Genomic DNA, 17,725 nt, shown 5'->3' with positions numbered 1-17,725 from the left:
TGTAGTTCACACTACAAATACATATGGTTTTCGGATCATTGTGTAAGGGGGAGTGGTTTCCATGATCGAGATGGAGTATTGACTAAGGGGGAGTGATACATATCACCGTAGTATTATTGTTAAAGTCGTGATACAATTGGACTTTGATGTTATATAATAATACTATGACACTGTATAATAATGATCGAGAATCTCGATTTCTCTCATTGTTATAGCTACGGATCTTCAACAACGATGGTGCTAAACTTACAAACTTTGGGATCATTGGAGTACTTGGAAGGACGAAGATTTCAAGGAACGTTGAAGATTAGACTATGGAATAGGAGCCACTAAAGTTTATATTTTTTGTATTTCATATGTATTAATAGTTTTGTCACTAAAATTCACAAAGGGGGAGATTGTTAGAGCATAGCTCGGTCAACCTCGCATGCGTTGCTATCTCAAGCATGTTTGTCAATGTTAGTGATCAAAAATATAAGTCTTGATTTCTAGCCTACATAGCTAAGTCTCGGACTAGGATAGAAAAGTGTAGTTGAGATCAAGAACTCCATGGCGATTCATCATACAACGACGAAGATATATACAAGGAACCGTGGAACTTCATCAACAAAAAGGTATGTGGAGACTTGAACTTATCTATCACTCAAAAGTATATCTCTTCTATCTCCTACTTCTTATGAGACAAAAGTCGTATGTTATATAAACTAGATCATACACACTTGACATTTCGAGCTGAGCATTCATTGCTTATCTTTTATCTCGAAATCGTGTGTTGGTAAAGCGTTTCGCTTTGATCAAGTTTATCTTCACCTAGTGACGAAAGTCATGAAAAGTTTCAATCACTTTGATAATTGCTCTGACGTGAATCGGTTTGTGAATAACGGCTACATAGCGTCCTGTGAGAATGTCTCAATGATTGAAATGAGAGTTTATATTACATAACCATGTATTCCTTGAACCGAAGTTTTCGAACTTTGTTGATCAAGAGAAATCGGGAGGATTGTGGAATTGGCTTGCCAAGTCCGCGAACCTAGTTCCCAAACTCAGTCCGCGAACTGTCGGAAGTTCTCGACCGAGAATTTCTGCTGGGATTTTCCAAAACTCGTTTGTGTGCTAAGTCCGCTAACCCAGTCCGCGAACTGGCGGAAGTTCTCTTTCCGAGAATTTCTGCTGAGTTTGGAAAACTCAACCGATTAACTTAATTCCGCGAACTTTTTTGTGAACTTTAGAGGTTATGATCTAAAGATGTGCTATGAACATGAAACATTAAATTACAAAGGAATGCTTTATGCAAACCGTGGCTATAATGTTCATGAGCCGATTCAATCGAATCGAATCATCTTTTTTTCAATTATGTCTTGTGTAGTTACATAAGATCTCATAGCAATTGAACAACTCTGTAACTAGTTCATTTGAGTCAATTGAACTAGTTATGGTGAAGAAGAACAAGGTTAATATGAAATGCTCATATGGTTAACCTTTTGGGTTACTATGTTGAACCAACATATACGTACACGTTTGGGCATGGTTTTCACGAACCCAGTAAACGTCTATCCAAGTGAGTGTGACAAGCTAAGTTTTCGATCTAACGGTTGAGAAATATTAGCTTGAATCTAGATCAGGATTTCATCTAAGGGTGAATAAGGATTGCTTTGTAACTAAGGCAAAACCCTGATTTGAAGGCTATATAAAGGAGACATCTAGCATTGTGCAAAACTAATCCCCACACGGTTGTGTGATACTAGTGCGCCCGCTAGAGTCGATCTCCATTAACCTTTGATTTTCTTCTCTAAAATCAGGTTAACGACTTAAAGACTTGATTGGGATTGTGAAGCCAGACAGATACTTTATCGTAGTTGTGTGATATGATCTTGCATCTTCTATCGTACGAGTACAATCGATTGATTGGCTTGAGATCGTGAGAGTTCTCCGATAGTCAAGATAAAGAAGTCACAAACATTTTCGTCTCACTGTTTGTGATTCCTCGACAATCCGCTTGTGTACTCAAGAAGGATTGTAGAGAGGTGATTGATTAATCTAGGCTGTTCTTCGGGAATATAAGACCGGATTATCAATTGGTTCCTGTTCACCTTGATTTCATGTTATCAAGTATATCAAAGGATAAATCTGTCTCCCACAGATAAACCCTAGGTTTTGTTCCGTCTTTAGATATAAAATCAAGGTGAACAGGAACCAATTGATAATCCGGTCTTATATTCCCGAAGAACAACCTAGATTAATCAATCACCTCTCTACAATCCTTCCTGATTACACAAGCGGATTGTCGAGGAATCACAAACATTGAGACGAAGATGTTTGTGACTTCTTTATCTTGCCTATCGGAGAACTCTCACGATCTCAAGTCAATCAATCGATTGTACTCGTACGATAGAAGATGCAAGATCAGATCACACAACTACGACAAAGTAGTATCGGTCTGCCTTCACAATCCCAATGAAGTCTTTAAGTCGTTAACCTGATTTTAGAGAAGAAAATCAAAGGTTAATGGAGATCGACTCTAGCGGGTGCACTAGTAGCACACAGACGTGTAGGGATTAGTTTTGCACAATGCTAGATGTCTCCTTTATATAGCCTTAAAATCAGGGTTTTGACTTAGGTACAAAGCAATCCTTATTCACCGTTAGATGAAAACCAGATTTAGATTCAAGCTAATATATCTCAACCGTTAGATCGAAAACTTATCTTGTCACACACACTTGGGTATACGTTTACTGGGTTCGTGAAAACCATGCCCAAACGTGTACGTGTATGGTGGTTCAACATAGTAACCCAAAAGGTTAACCATATGAACATTTCATATTAACCTTGTTCTTCTTCACCATAACTAGTTCAATTGACTCGAATGAACTAGTTAAAGAGTTGTTCAATTGCTATGAGATCTTATGTAACTACACAAGACACAATTGAAACAAAGATGATTCGATTCGATTGAATCGGCTCATGAACAAGATAGCCACGGTTTGCATGAAGCATTCCTTAGTAATTTAATGTTTCATGTTCAGAGCACATCTTTAGATCATAACTCTTAAGTTCACAAACAAGTTCGCGGACTTAAATTAATCGGTTGAGTTTCCAAACTCAGCAGAAATTCTCGGAAAGAGAACTTCCGCCAGTTCGCGGACTGGGTTCGCGGACTGAGTTCACGGACTTAGCACACAAACGAGTTTTGGAAAATCCCAGCAGAAATTCTCGGTCGAGAACTTCCGACAGTTCGCAGACTGAGTCTGCGGATTGGGTTCGCGGACTTGGCAAGCCAATTCCACAATCCTCCCGATTTCTCTTGATCAACAAAGTTCGAAAACTTCGGTTCAAGAAATACATGGTTATGTAATCTAAACTCTAATTTCAATCATTGAGACATTCTCAGAGGACGCTATGTAGCCGTTATTCATAGACCGATTCACATCAGAGCAATTCTCAAAGTGATTGAAACTTTTCATGATTTTCGTCACTAGGTGAAGATAAACTTGATCAAAGCGAAACGCTTTACCAACACACGATTTCGAGATATAAGATAAGCAATGAATGCTCAGCTCGAAATGTCAAATGTGTATGATCTAGTTTATATAGCATACGACTTTTGTCTCATAAGAAGTAGGAGATAGAAGAGATAGACTTTTGAGTGATAGATAAGTTCAAGTCTCCACATACCTTTTTGTTGATGAAGTTCCACGGTTCTTGTATAAATCTTCGTCGTTGTATGATGAATCACCATGAAGTCCTTGAGCTCAACTACACTTTTCTATCCTAGTCCAAGACTTAGCTATGTAGGCTAGAAATCAAGACTTATAGTTTTGATCACCAACATTGACAAACATGCTTGAGATAGCAACGCATGCGAGGTTGACCGAGCTATGCTCTAACAAGATCAGCTAAGGGAATCAATTGCGTAGAGTTTTAGGTCTCAACTACATTCCATACGGAAGTTAATTGATAGTAGGATAGTGTCTGTAGCGGCTTAATACAATTTGGTGTTCAATCTGGATTAGGTCCCGGGATTTTTCTGTATTTGCGGTTTCCTTGTTAACAAAAATTCTGGTGTCTGAGTTATTTGTTTTTCCGCATTATATTGTTCATCTTTATAATTGAAGTATCACAGGTTGCGTTGATCAATCACATTAGATAGGTCCAACCTTGTTAGTTGGATAAGACTTGATTGCTCCTTGGATATTGGTTTTTGGTACCGTCCAAGAACTCTCTTTGTAGTTAGGTTCACGGATTCAGTCCTGTAAACGTTCTAACAACAAGATCAGAAAGAGAGAGATATTACTCTAAACACTTTCCTTGATTGAGTTTTTACTCTTGGATTTGTGTTGAGTTTGTACATACTGATTGCCTACGAAAAAAGTTGGTGGTGCATTTTTGTACCCCAATGTTTTCACACTATTGTTAGGTAAGACCGTAGCCGAACCCTGTATAAAGACTATATTCAACATGATTAGACGAAATTAGCCGGTTTGAACTTAAAAGCTTAACCTTCATTTTCATGAACACATAATACATTAACTCTGAGTCACAAACATGTGCTCAATTAAAGTCTAGTGTTTTTAGAGAATTAATCAAATGCTAACTATCTCGTAGAAATAATTTAAACACACTTGAAAATATAATCGAAAGGATTAGTAGATATACAAAGTACAAATACATAGTAGTTCGTGAGTCGGTTCAGTCACAGTACGCATACTAGTTTGTAAATTTTCAACCAAAACCAAAGTTCTGAAGTTCACAGAGCTTTCAAGGTTTGCGTACCGGTTTGGAAACATTAAAACTGTCGTCGGTTCCGGTGTTCGCAGAACTAAGTCGGTTTGCGTACCGATTTGGAAAAGCTACCGAGTTCGAGAACACATAACTGTTTTAGTTTGCGTACCGGTTTGGATACTCACCCCCGGTTCCTTAACCACAGTTCAATAATGGTTTGCATACGAGTATGCATACCGATCCGGTTCACGAGTCACACAGATTTTCATATGATGTGCATAAGAATATGCGTAGCACAAATCTGTAAGTCGATATGTATATAGCTACTCCGCTACTTGTACGAATACATGTAATACGGGTTCAGACTTATAATAGTTTTCCCAGTAAAACTGATACCATTGTCTTGTATCTGAATCAATAGTAGTTATATATTTCTCTAAATCAATTCGAAACATTCTTGAATAACACCAATGACACATATCACTGTTCCAGGCTACTTCCGAATGATAAATTTGAATCGCGATTTTGATTCATAAATTATTCTTAACCGAAATTCATCAAGTATGAACAAATATTCATTAAGTTTAATCATTATATTTCGAGAAATTCGCTATCTAGAGTTGGTTCTCGACTCGAAAATTCTTGTCTATGCATACTAGTCTAATTAGTTATGCGACATCGTCTCAAATGATAGAAAAGTGAGTATAGCTTGAGATATATGTGGTTCAGTCTTCACTTACCTTTTGTTGATAAAGTTCTCCAAAATTTTCGGTTGATCTTTTCCTTCAAACGGTAGAACGCAATGATGACTGTTGTGATCCACCGTTTCTCAACTACGTTTTTATCCTAGTCCGAGACTTAACTAATTGTAGACTAAGAATCAAGATATAGTTTTGACAACTAAATTTGACAATAAGCTTGAGATAGCAACACTTGTGAGTTCGACTGAGCAATGCTCTAACAATACTATTTCAGATCCCTTGCTTATTTTCTTTTAAGATCAACAGATCTGTGTTGAAAGTTGTTGTTGGGGAGACGATTAAGAGATTGTTTTGAAAGTCGACGTCGTTATCTACACTTGTTAATAGTGCTTATGGGTTTACTGGTATCCGTAATATTTACTGATTGAGGTGAATTATATATATATATATATATATATGTAACAATTTGATTGATTCATTTGAACCGTATGACTGGAGGTGTTGTTGATGTTGGTTCTGATCTTATATGGATCCTAATTTGAAGATAATTGTTCTTAATTAGGAGATAAATTGGATTGACCTTGACACTTTGAAACCTTTTTAACGGTAATTTATTTGGTCGGAGAAGGATAAAGAAGAAGAAATAAAACATTTGGCTGAAGAAGAGAAAAAATCTAAAAAAACTCGAAGTATTTCTGGAACATAATAGTTGGTCGCGGATCAGACAATAAACCCGCGTAATTTATCATTCGATCTCAGTCATCCAAACTTGTTATATGATCCATTGGCTGGAAGAGGCTATAATGAACTCTGTCATTTTGAGATCCATGAGGGATCCCGTCCTATAAAAAATGCTTCATATTTTATATCAAAAACGATTGATCCACCGAGATTCTACACCGCAAGAAAAACCGTGATGAATTGTGTGAGAGGTGGGATGGGGCCCACTCCTGCCCCATTCTCTATCCCAATTCTAGAGCCGCTCACGGACCGTTGGCCCCCGAAATGCACTTTGCGGTACTTCGGTAGGCGTAGAATTGCTGATTTTATAGAGCACCCAAAAACGTTAAGATGGCCCTAAAAGTGTGTTTTTTTTTTTCTCCTTTGGGTTGACGGTCAAAATTGCCCTTAAATAAATCTATATTATACGTGGTAGGGTAATCTAGCCTTCTTAAAACTGAAAGTCCTCCTCGTTCAAAATCAAGCCAAGTTCACATACACATCTCCATGGAACTAGGCTACGTTTACCGAATCAATCCTCTCCATTTCTGGATCATTTATTAACAAATTCCTTCCGTCTCTCTCTTCACTTGACTGCCCAGCCCGTGTGTTTTGAGTATCAGGAACAAAAAACAAAAACAAAAAAAAAAAAAAAAAAAAAAAAAAAAAAAAAAAAAAAAAAAAAAAGGGAAGGGAAGAATAATTCAGGGTTTTGTTTCAGGTATTTAATTTTGTTTCCCTTTCGATTTGATTCTCTGCTATTAAGTGAAAATAAAGAAACAAATGATCATTATTTTTCATCACAAGGAAAGGAGAACAAACAATTAATTAGCGTTCTAAAAAAAAATCTGGTATTGAAATGTAAATCAATTCTAATTTTCTGGAGCAGTTTTCATGATCATTGTGTTTCTATTAATTCTCAAATTTCTTGTTGATTTCATGAAGATGTTACTCAATGAGAAAACAAAAACAAAAACAAACTTAGCCTTAAGAACTCTTTTGAAATTGGGTCTGATCAGAAAAGAAGAATTCATAGATACCTTGTTTATTTGAGTGATGATGATAAGATACGTGTAATTGAGTAAAAAGCACGCATCTTCTTAGATCAAACCATCAAACCGTAATGACATGTTTTTTGTTCGATGTTTGTAGTCTCATTTCTGTTATGCAATAGACTTAATCTTGTTTCGTTCTCCCTTATATGGCATGGTAATTATTTTCTTATTTTGAACTGCATTCTTATGAAAATGTAATTCCATTAGTTGGAGATTGTTCATGATTGATCAAACTAGAACCTGATAAGATAAACAACCAATTGCAAAACAATATAACTAAAGGTTGCTTAATAAGAATGTAATGTCATGTGATTCAAGAAAGACTTTTACAACTTTACCTTTCAAGGTTACCTTACCTCAGGCGCTGTATCTGTCTATATCATTGACGTCAAGATTACCAACTCTAGCTTCCATAGTTACGTTACCTTGGGTGTTGCGTCTCCTTTCATCCTATTTCCTCTCTGGATTTGATTCTAGTAGAAATCCATTCCCCTCTATATGTACCTACTAGCACACTGTTTGTAGACTAGAACTAGTAAAACATTTTCCGGATTTGTGATTTTCAGGAAATAGAGAGCTCGAGTTCTTCCCTTAGGAATTGATAGAGATTAGGTTTGCTTACAAGTCTTCACTTCCATTGGTTCATCTCTAAAATGAGGAAAATTGAAAAAAAAAATCTGCAGAAATAGGTTGGTTTATATTGAAGTTTAGACTCTTGAAATTGGCGTTAACGGTGTTTGGACAGGTGACTACCTCTGTGATGTCTACAGTAGGAAATTCTACAAATATTTTCTGGCATGAATGCGGGGTTGGAAAACTTGACAGGCAGAAGCTGCTAAATCAGAAGGGATGTGTTGTATGGATTACGGGTCTTAGCGGAGCAGGTCAGTTAAGATATGAGTTCACTTGAATTCTGTCATACCCTAATTTAAGATATGAATAGCTCTTTTTAGGCAGTTCTCATTTGATGACTGATTATTCTTTGGATATCTGAACCTCCTGTCAAGCTTAACTTTGTGCTTGTTCACTATAAATTAACAGCCTTGAAGCGTTATAAACAACTTAAATGCATGGATCGTGCATCACTTTTCTGAACAATTAGTCCTGCTCTTGTAGGAAAAAGTACGGTAGCATGCTCACTAGGTAGAGAACTACACAACAGAGGAAAGCTCACATACGTGCTTGATGGTGACAATGTTAGACATGGTTTGAACAAGAATCTTGGGTTTTCAGCGGAAGATCGTGCAGAAAATATACGTAGGGTCGGTAAGAATTCTAAAGCACTAATATATTATACATTCTAAACGTAAAATAAGAAAAATAGGATATCATGGTAACCATGTTTCCAGGTTTCTGAACTTTGTTTTGCTTGTTGATTATCATTGTGGTGTATAGTATTTGCTTTTACTTAAACTGTGCCGAACAGCTTAAGTTAAACTTCCTATCTGATAATCTTTGCGGTGAACAGGGGAAGTAGCAAAGCTCTTTGCTGATGCAGGCTTAATATGTATTGCTAGTTTAATTTCTCCATACAGAAAGGATCGCGATGCTTGCCGTGCTTTATTGCAAGATGATAATTTTATCGAGGCGAGGGTTTTCACAGCTTCTTAATATAACTTTCATTACCCAACTGAAAAGCATGATTCTTGAAGCTGGGATGTGCGACTCATAACCTACTTTAACAGGTTTTTATGAATACGTCTCTAGAAGTTTGTGAGGAAAGGGATGCAAAAGGCCTCTACAAGCTTGCACGTGCTGGGAAAATTAAAGGTATAAACTTATTACCCAATTCTGAAATAGGAGTGTGTGACATAAGTTTTCCTAATGGCATGACATGCAAATGCAATAAGATGCACCCTTGCTTAAGAAACACCATTACTTTTGAAGTCTGTTAACAGATTACCGTCTAGCGTGGAATATGTGACTCATGTTTAAGAGCTTTCTCGTCCTTGTTTTCATAGAATGAGGTTGATAATCACAACTTGAAGTTTATTAAAACATCATTTCAAGTTAAGAAAGAAAAATTTTGTTTGGTAATTTTCGAGATGATAAAAGGAGCCATTTTGTACGTAGGCAGTCATCGTTAAAGCCTAGAATATAAACCAAAGTTAGAATTATTGTAACACAATTTCAGTAAGATGAGATGTTAATAACAAAAGTGAATTTGTTCTGGCTGACATGATTCATGTGTTTGTCATCATTTCTGGTCCACAAGCTTAAGTTAGTTATATGGGCCTACACCAACTGCGGAAATTAATTTTCTTGCACCACATTAAAAAAGTTGTTGCACTAAACTACCGTGCATTTGAAGTTCTATCAGTAATGGTGTCCGATGCCATGGGCACATTTAGAATTAGTAGAAGCAAAGCTATAGTATCCCTGAGTTTTTGGTTTGTCCCACAGGTCTCTGAAAAATAGCAAGTGGAACGCGAATAACTATATGGTATTTCTTAGAAGACATGACCTTACCAAGAGAATTGAACCTTATAAATGAAAGCAAATCAGTAACTGAGGCATTCATTTGAGTTCCTTGAAGATATGACCTTACCAAGAGAACTGAACCTTAAATATGAAAACATCAAATCAGTAACAGAGGGTTTTTATTTTGGGTTCAAGTGTTACTAGACGTCTTTTACCTTGTAGATTCATCTATAATTTTAAGCTCCATAAAAAAAAGGCTCAACTGGGTTCACCAACAACGTACAATATGTCCTAAAATGGGTCCCTTCTTATTTTCAGAATATTAGTGTTTACTCCGAGTCTTTGAATCCTTTTTAAAGCTTAATTTGTTGCTTAAGTTTCTGTGACGAGTAAAATATAAACGCACTTACTGCAAGTGCAAAACAATTGCGAATAAGTTGGGCTGCTTGGGCATTCGTAGTTGGTTAAAATGATCCTTGGTAGAACCAGAGCAATCATCCTTATCTTTTCTCTTAGATGAATGTGGTCAAATCTCTACGATATGAAATATCCTCCTTAATTGGGATCTGTTTCACCTTTTCTCTTTTTCATGGTGTCTTCTCTTGTTACTGTGGTGCTGTAGTAGCTGATAAGGGAGTGGAAAGCAAAACAAGGCTATATGGTATATGAAATTGTGCTTGTAAGAGTAAATATTGGAGAATATTGTTACAAATCTTGTTACAAATTCAGTTGAGCATTGGGATTCCCCCAGAATGTGTGTCTGTCAGAACTCAGAAGGATGATTCAAAACTTTTGGAAGATGAAATGTGAAATGGAAATACAAAGAAACATTCAGGAAAGCGTTGTGGTGCTGCCACATCTGCTTTGAAATGAAAATAGGCGTGCCACTGTGCACTTGAATTGTAGATTAGTTTTGGAAAAAAGTACGTTGTTGAATAGAAAATTAGGTTTCATTCAGCCAACCAAATTATTGACTTGATATAGAGTTCTGATGATGATTACTGTTGGAAGTGCTATCTTTTTTGAGGCGGCGCCGCAGCTGACTGACACACTTTTGTTACTAATGATATGCAGGTTTTACAGGGATAGATGATCCATATGAACCACCTCTGAATTGTGAGGTATGCGGCTCTAGAATCATTCAAGCATGCTAATGAGATTCTACGGTGTTTTTTCCACACTAATAAAATGATAGAAATAAATTTAATAATGCCTACAGACAAGCCTATTTTACTTTGAGATTTGATCGTTTCCAACTTAGAAGGATCTAATTACTTTTTTTTGTCTCTCTTTGACATGCCTGATTAGAAAAGAACAAATGGAATCATCTTGTCAATCCACGGGAATGGGATTCTAGGAACTTGTAAAACAAAAATAACTTTTTCCTCGAGTGTGACACATACCTATGTTATGTCAATTGTCAAGGCATTGTGCAACGTTCATTCGGAACCACGGTCTCGGTTGCATTGCGTTCAGATTTGTTAGGCATTCTTCTTGCAATCTCATAATTGGAGGGAATTTGTCTAGTTAACAAAATCAGTAATTTACCAATAAAACGTATAGCAATAACATGATAAGTTTATCCCAAGCTAACATGGGCTAGCGACTAAATCTACTTGTAGTGCAAAAAGTGATATGTTAATGATTCGTTTGCTGGAATGTTCTGAATCATTAGTTAACTAAACTAGGAATTAACACAGGACACTTTCTCAAGTCAAATTTCTCGCTAGCTATTTTGTATCTATTAACCTTCCTATATTTTGCATTATCTTGTGTTATTCCTTTCCTTACATTTTCCTTGTTACCAAATAAAAAATTGTCTTTCTATTTATTAATCAATTGTTTTTCTCATCTTCTCAGATAGAAATACAGCAACAAAATGCTGAAAATTGCCCAAGTCCAAGTGCCATGGCAGGACAAATTGCATCTTATTTGGAGGATAAGGGTTTTCTGCATGATAATTGATATCAATCTATTTTTTCTTACTCTTTTTGAAGTTCTATAATTTTACATCTTTTTGTCTGCCATTTATAAACCATCCATTGATTCTTCTTGAGATTCAATCGTTCTTTGGTTGTATAATAACACAAAAGTGAACTCAACTTGCTTGTAAAAAATTGAGATTGTTGGCCTGTTTCGATGTTAAAAATCCTACTGAAAAATACTTCTTGCACACCATGTTGATGTTTCCGTTAACCTTTCGTATTCTTGCGTCAAAAGCCCTTATTGTTCGGTGAAAACGCGGGGTACCAAAATACAAGATAAATTTTTGATGGGGGCGTTTTTGATGGGTGCATGGGGGAATCAAATGTGTCTCTTCAATTAATTGTTTCCTACATATTTTGTTTCCAAAAACAGAAAATAAATGTATTTTTGGAGAGGATATTGGTAATCAAAAAACACCCCCATCAAAAATTTATTATACACCACCAACTTTTTTTTTAGGCAATTTGTATGGACAAACTTAAACTCAATTCCGTGAATTCAACGTAATGAATCTCAATCAAAGAATAGTGTCCAGAGTTGTATCTCTTTCTCTCACAATTAGAAAGTTTTCAAAGACTAGTTCGTGAACCTGATCTATGTGTGAGAGTACTTGGGTGATTCCAAAGATCAATTTCTCAAGTAATCAATCAAGTCGTATCCAACAAACAAGGATGGATGTATCTACTTTGATTGATTAACGCACAACCTGTATAATTCAATTATAAAGATAACAATATAATGCGGAAAAGAAATAACACAAACAAAAAACCCCGGGACCTAGTTCACTAAATTGTACTAAGTCGCTACAGACACTAGCTTACTGCCAATTAACTTCAGACAAGAATGTAGTTGAGATTTAAACCCTCACAGCAATTCAGTTACAGTCGCGCTCCTTACGCCTCTTGAATCCCAGCAGGACTCTGCGCAATTGATCCCCTTAGCTGACATCCTTTACAGCCTAAGAGTTGCTTCAACTCAATTGAAAACTTTAAACTAATCTGCCTCCCACAGATAAGCCTATATGTGTGATTTCCTTTTTGATCGTAGATCAAGGTGATTGGAAATCGATAGCAATAGACAAAGTCTAGCTAACCTCAAAATCCGGACTTATGCAACCCGAAGTGCAACCTAGATTATTATTCACCTCACAAGTATTAAACCTGTTGAATCAATCAAAGTCTGAGACCAAGAGTACTTTGATGATTTTGTATATATCTTGTTCAGGTGAGCAGCTCAAAAATCGAACAAGATCAAGATACTCGAGCTATCAAATAAACAATAGCTAGACATGGCTTCACGAATCCCTATGAAGTCTTTGTAGTCACTAAATCCTAAAAGGGTTTTAGGAAAAGGATGACTCTAGTTTTGCAACTAAGAGACAACAAGAAAATAGTGTCGGGATTCAAAGATCCAAGTTGCTTGAGGTTCCCCTTTTATAGACATTCAAAGCATATGTTGCTTTAGGTTTAAGATAAGATAGCTTTGGAACCAAGAAAACAATATCCACCGTTAGATGCATATTTGAATCTGATTTACATAACAAGATATACACCGTGGCTAGGATTAACCGTAACCGAACCGTGTACAAAGACTACGTTCATGAATGGTTGGTCGAAACTAGCCAACTAAACTATAAGCTTGAGCATTTTCATATAACACTTAAGACTTAACTCGAGTCACAATTATGTAATATGTCTATGGTGTTTTAAGAGATCGTTCAAATGCTAATTATCTCGTAGAAATAATTTATGTGCATATGAATTTAATCGACATGGTAGGTAGATGTACAAGGTTCAAATAATTAACCTGTTCCTGAACAGTTACAAAGTACGTGTACCGGTATGTATACCTTATAACATGACCGAGTTCCGGAGTTCACACAGCTTTTCAGGTACGTGTACTGGTATGGATACCTTAAGACAATAACCAGTTCCGGAGTTCACATAACTTTTTTAGTACGTGTACCGGTATGGATACCAAACCGGTTTCGGGACCGACAATTCTTTTGTAGTACACGTACTGGTTTGTGTACCGGTCCGGGTTCACTAGTTCACAGACTTTTTAAGGTGCGCATACGGATATGCGTACCAAAAGTTGTTTGTCGACATATAACTACTCCGTTACGTGTACTACGTACATGTACTACGACTTCAGATTTATAACAATTTTCCCAGTTCGTAAAACTGATATGTATACCGTCTTATATCTGAATCTATAGTAGTTCTATATTTCTCTCTAAATCGATTCGAAACATTCCTAAATAACATCAACGACACATATCACTGTTACATGCTATTTTCGAATGATAATTCTTGAATCATGATTTTAATTACGAACGATAAATTATTTTTGACCGAAATTCATCAAGTATGAAATGTTCATTAAGCTTAGTCATATTTTGAGAACTAACTACAAGAATTGACTCGAAATTCTTGATATGCTTACGATAGTATAATTAGTTACACGACAACGTCTCATAGATATAAAGGTGAATATAACTTGAGAAATAGGTGGTTCAGTCTTCACTTACCTTTTGTTGTGGAAGTTCTCCAAAAGCTTCGGTTGATCTTCGCCTTCAAACGGTAGAACGCAATGATGACCGCCGTGATGTTCGTTTCTCAACTACATCTTCTATCCTAATCCGAGACTTAACTAATTGTAGATTAGAAATCAGTTTTGACAACTAAATTTGACAACAAGCTTGAGATAGAAACACTTGTGAGTTTGACCGAGCAATGCTCTAACAGTATTAAAGGTATTTTTTGTGAGGGTTTCCTATTTCACTTAGAATTTCATTGACTTGTGTTACTCTCCTTCTTTTTTTCCTCCCCTCTTGCCTTTTAATCTTACGTGTAATTACTAAATAGGCCTTAGATTAGAAAATATTGGACCTCTTTGAAGTGAGAAATGAATAAATGGAAAATATTAGGGTTATTTTGTGTTTGATACTTACATTTTGTCCAAAAATTAGCCATTGTTTTGGTGTGAAAGTAATAACACTATTTGTACAAGTGAAACAAGAGAAGTTATCATGGATTTATATTGCCATTTTTTTGGTCCAAAATGCTAATTTGTTGTAGACCGGTGGGGAAAACTGAAAACATATGTGTACAGGGAGTTGGTTTACTCAAGCATCGCCAAGATTGAGATTTATATATTAGTTAGTTAAGATTCATTACCATGATCGTAAATGAGGTCCATAACCTATCGTGAATATACTTCCTCTGCCCCAAATTAATTGAACTAACTGGTTTTTAATTTTGTCCCACAAACAATTGAGCTATCTCACTAATCAATTGAGCTATCTCAATTGTCTCACTAAACAATTGAGCTATCTCACAAACAATTGAGCTATCTCACTATCCATTGGCCCAAGGCTAATATCGTGCAAAAGTGGCGCATTATGTTTGGCATATTGGCCAATATCATGTTGCTAGCTATATTGGTCAAAGGTCAATCTTGCATCGAATGATGCATTTTGGGTAGATGGCCTTGAGCGTTGTAGCGTTATCGTATCGCATTATGTAGTTTGTTGGCCTAGAGCCAATATTGCACAACATTTGTGCAATATGCCAGAACGAGCTGGCCAAGAGAATATTATGCAATATTGAAGTTTGGCCTATGGGGCGGAATGGAATCTCAACAATCATTGTCGGTTATTCAGAAAAACATGGCAACATCCATGAATAGTGAAGGAAGCACCTCAAAAGTAGACTTGGTGAATGTATTTTTCCTCCCCTGATTTAAGTTGTAAAAATGTCTTTAAAACATATATAAGGAGGAGGAGTTGGTTGAATGTGCATATGCGGACTATGCGCCAAGTAAGCTTCATAACTTAGTCAGAAGAGCATAAATGATGCTTAAGCCTCATTTATAGCTGCGTAGCCTTACCAACGGGGCATATGATGCGAAGGCGTCACTATGCCGTGTCGCGGACTAAATATGCATCAATTGGATAATTTCTTATGGATTTTAAAGACTTTATCTATAGTCCAACCTGATGTCGTTAAAACCCAGAAATTATTATGAGCATGTGTCCTCGAATTAATCGGATAATACTTTACATGAGATGAACATACTTTCGCCATAATCAGGGATACATTACACACTACCAGCAAAAGTTGGTGTTAATTAACTTGAATGTTATAACAGTTTCTCTCTTATCATGATCAAATTGAAAAAGACTATTATTGACTAGGCGTGAAATGTCGCATTTGCTTTTACATAAGCGTCTGCCTCTTTAAGAGTAAAATCCAGTCACATGTAGTAAATAAGTAGCGTTCCATAAGAGGCTACTGGCAGTGCTCCAATTGAGTGTACCAAAAACATGATTCACATTCTCAAAGTTATTATCTCCTCATTTGAAGAGGAGGAGACCATAATGCTCATGGGCGCTAGTACCATCAATTCTGTGATCTGTTTTTTAACATATGCATACACTTGAGAATTGTGTGGGATCGTAATTAGTTAATATATTGTCGATTATTCATTTAAAGTAGCTACTGAAATGAATGACGGTGCTTTTGAACCCCTCTACAGAGAAATATTGACATATGTAATTGGTTGGCATAAAATCCAAATTAGGTTGGATTAATTTCTCGATTAACGCAACTTTGGATCCAAACTTAACACCTTAAACATGCCAAGCCCATTAACTACAGGTTGGTCTAGTCATAGTGCGTCGTTATACGAGAAATGTATTCTTTGTGTTAAAATGATTTGAGGGTTTTATTTTTCTTAGACCCTAGGATTGATTCAATAATATTTTATTTACCATATATTATGTATTTGGCGTGGTAGTATTTGAAGGACTCCTATTGCATTCACATAAGAAATATACTCGGAGAACATATTCAATTTGTAATCCCTATAATTTTCAAATTACAGGCAACTACCTGACTCCACTATATCAGGTTTAACAATCCTATTTGTGTTTTTTTTCTTTAACTCGGGAAAAAGATCATAATCTGGATTGGTTGATGATATGAACTTTTTAGGTCTCTTGAGGAGTCTTTAAAAACACAAATCCACGCTTTAACAACATAACTTATATTTTTTTAATTGTTTCTCAAATCTGCAGTTAGAATTATGCTAGCTTAACCTCGTCTTTGGGATATACTAGAGTTATTGTTTTGATGCCTGTCTTCTCTCATATAATTGTGTTAGCATCCATATTTACGTCAAAAGTTGTACTATTTTCCCTTCGTTTCAGGTTTTATCCCATGTGGTTTTCCGGACAAGGTTTTAACGAGGCAACATCTCACTGACGTTTAAGTTCAAAACGTTGATATTGTGCTTTTCTTTTGTCAAGATTTTGTCCTATTGGGTTTTACTGGCATGGTTTTAGTGAGGCAATTTATTTCAACATGGTGGTCATCCAAGGGGGAGTTGTATCAATTTTTGTTCTTTTGGTGGATTCCTACCATTAACTAAGTCATTTTGTTAGACCAAATCAACATAACCATCTCCTAGAAATTTGGATGTCCTTATGAACCCCATACGGTGTGTCAATAAATACGGTTTTGTTCATCTACAATAATGTATCTATATCTTGGCACTTCGTCGAAAAACCACATCAACTATTTCTACAAATCATCTGCGAGAATCTAGCAACCCAAGATACAAGTCATCAATGGATTTAGAGAAGCACGGAGACTCGGGAAAACTACTATTAGAAGACTAACGCAAAAGAAGACTTCATCAAGTAGCAATTTCCTCCACCAAAGAACAAGAATCTTCTGCATTCAAGAAATTTCGTTCATCAAATTGGGAAGTCACACCTCAAAGATTTGCAAGCCAAGATTTAACTAAAGTGCTCATCAGGGGGAGCGCCATTATCAAAGGTACATTTACTGGACTTATCGCGTTGTACTCTTTTTCCTTCGTCAAGGTTTTGTCCCACTGGGTTTTCCTTGTCAAGGTTTTAACGAGACAACACATGCATGTCCAACATTGTTTAAGTCTTTACATGCTTGTGCAATTTCAGGTTTTTCTCTTTTGAGTTTTCATGATGTGTTTGTAATGACTTAGCCACAATGGTCATCAAGGGGAATATTATAAACCTTTTGTGTCTAAGTTTAGGATTTCCACGTAACTTGGGTAACAAGTCTTTTTAACCTATAA

At 36.2% G+C, this 17,725-nt stretch overlaps 1 protein-coding gene across 1 annotated transcript; it reads left to right on the top strand.

Annotated features, from left to right (window-relative positions):
• Positions 1-6,615: 6,615 nt before the first annotated feature.
• Positions 6,616-11,789, top strand: LOC113313540 (adenylyl-sulfate kinase 3-like). The gene is made up of 7 exons (XM_026562328.1): positions 6,616-6,861; positions 7,941-8,079; positions 8,312-8,461; positions 8,664-8,782; positions 8,881-8,965; positions 10,691-10,737; positions 11,477-11,789. The coding sequence occupies exons 2-7, from the start codon at positions 7,956-7,958 to the stop codon at positions 11,579-11,581; spliced, it is 630 nt and encodes a 209-aa protein (XP_026418113.1). The 5' UTR covers positions 6,616-6,861; positions 7,941-7,955; the 3' UTR covers positions 11,582-11,789.
• Positions 11,790-17,725: the final 5,936 nt, after the last annotated feature.

Source organism: Papaver somniferum, chromosome 9 (assembly GCF_003573695.1).
Source record: "Papaver somniferum cultivar HN1 chromosome 9, ASM357369v1, whole genome shotgun sequence".
Classification (NCBI taxonomy): domain Eukaryota; kingdom Viridiplantae; phylum Streptophyta; class Magnoliopsida; order Ranunculales; family Papaveraceae; genus Papaver; species Papaver somniferum.
Note: the sequence above shows the minus strand (reverse complement) of the source record. Positions and strands in the feature narration are given on the sequence as shown.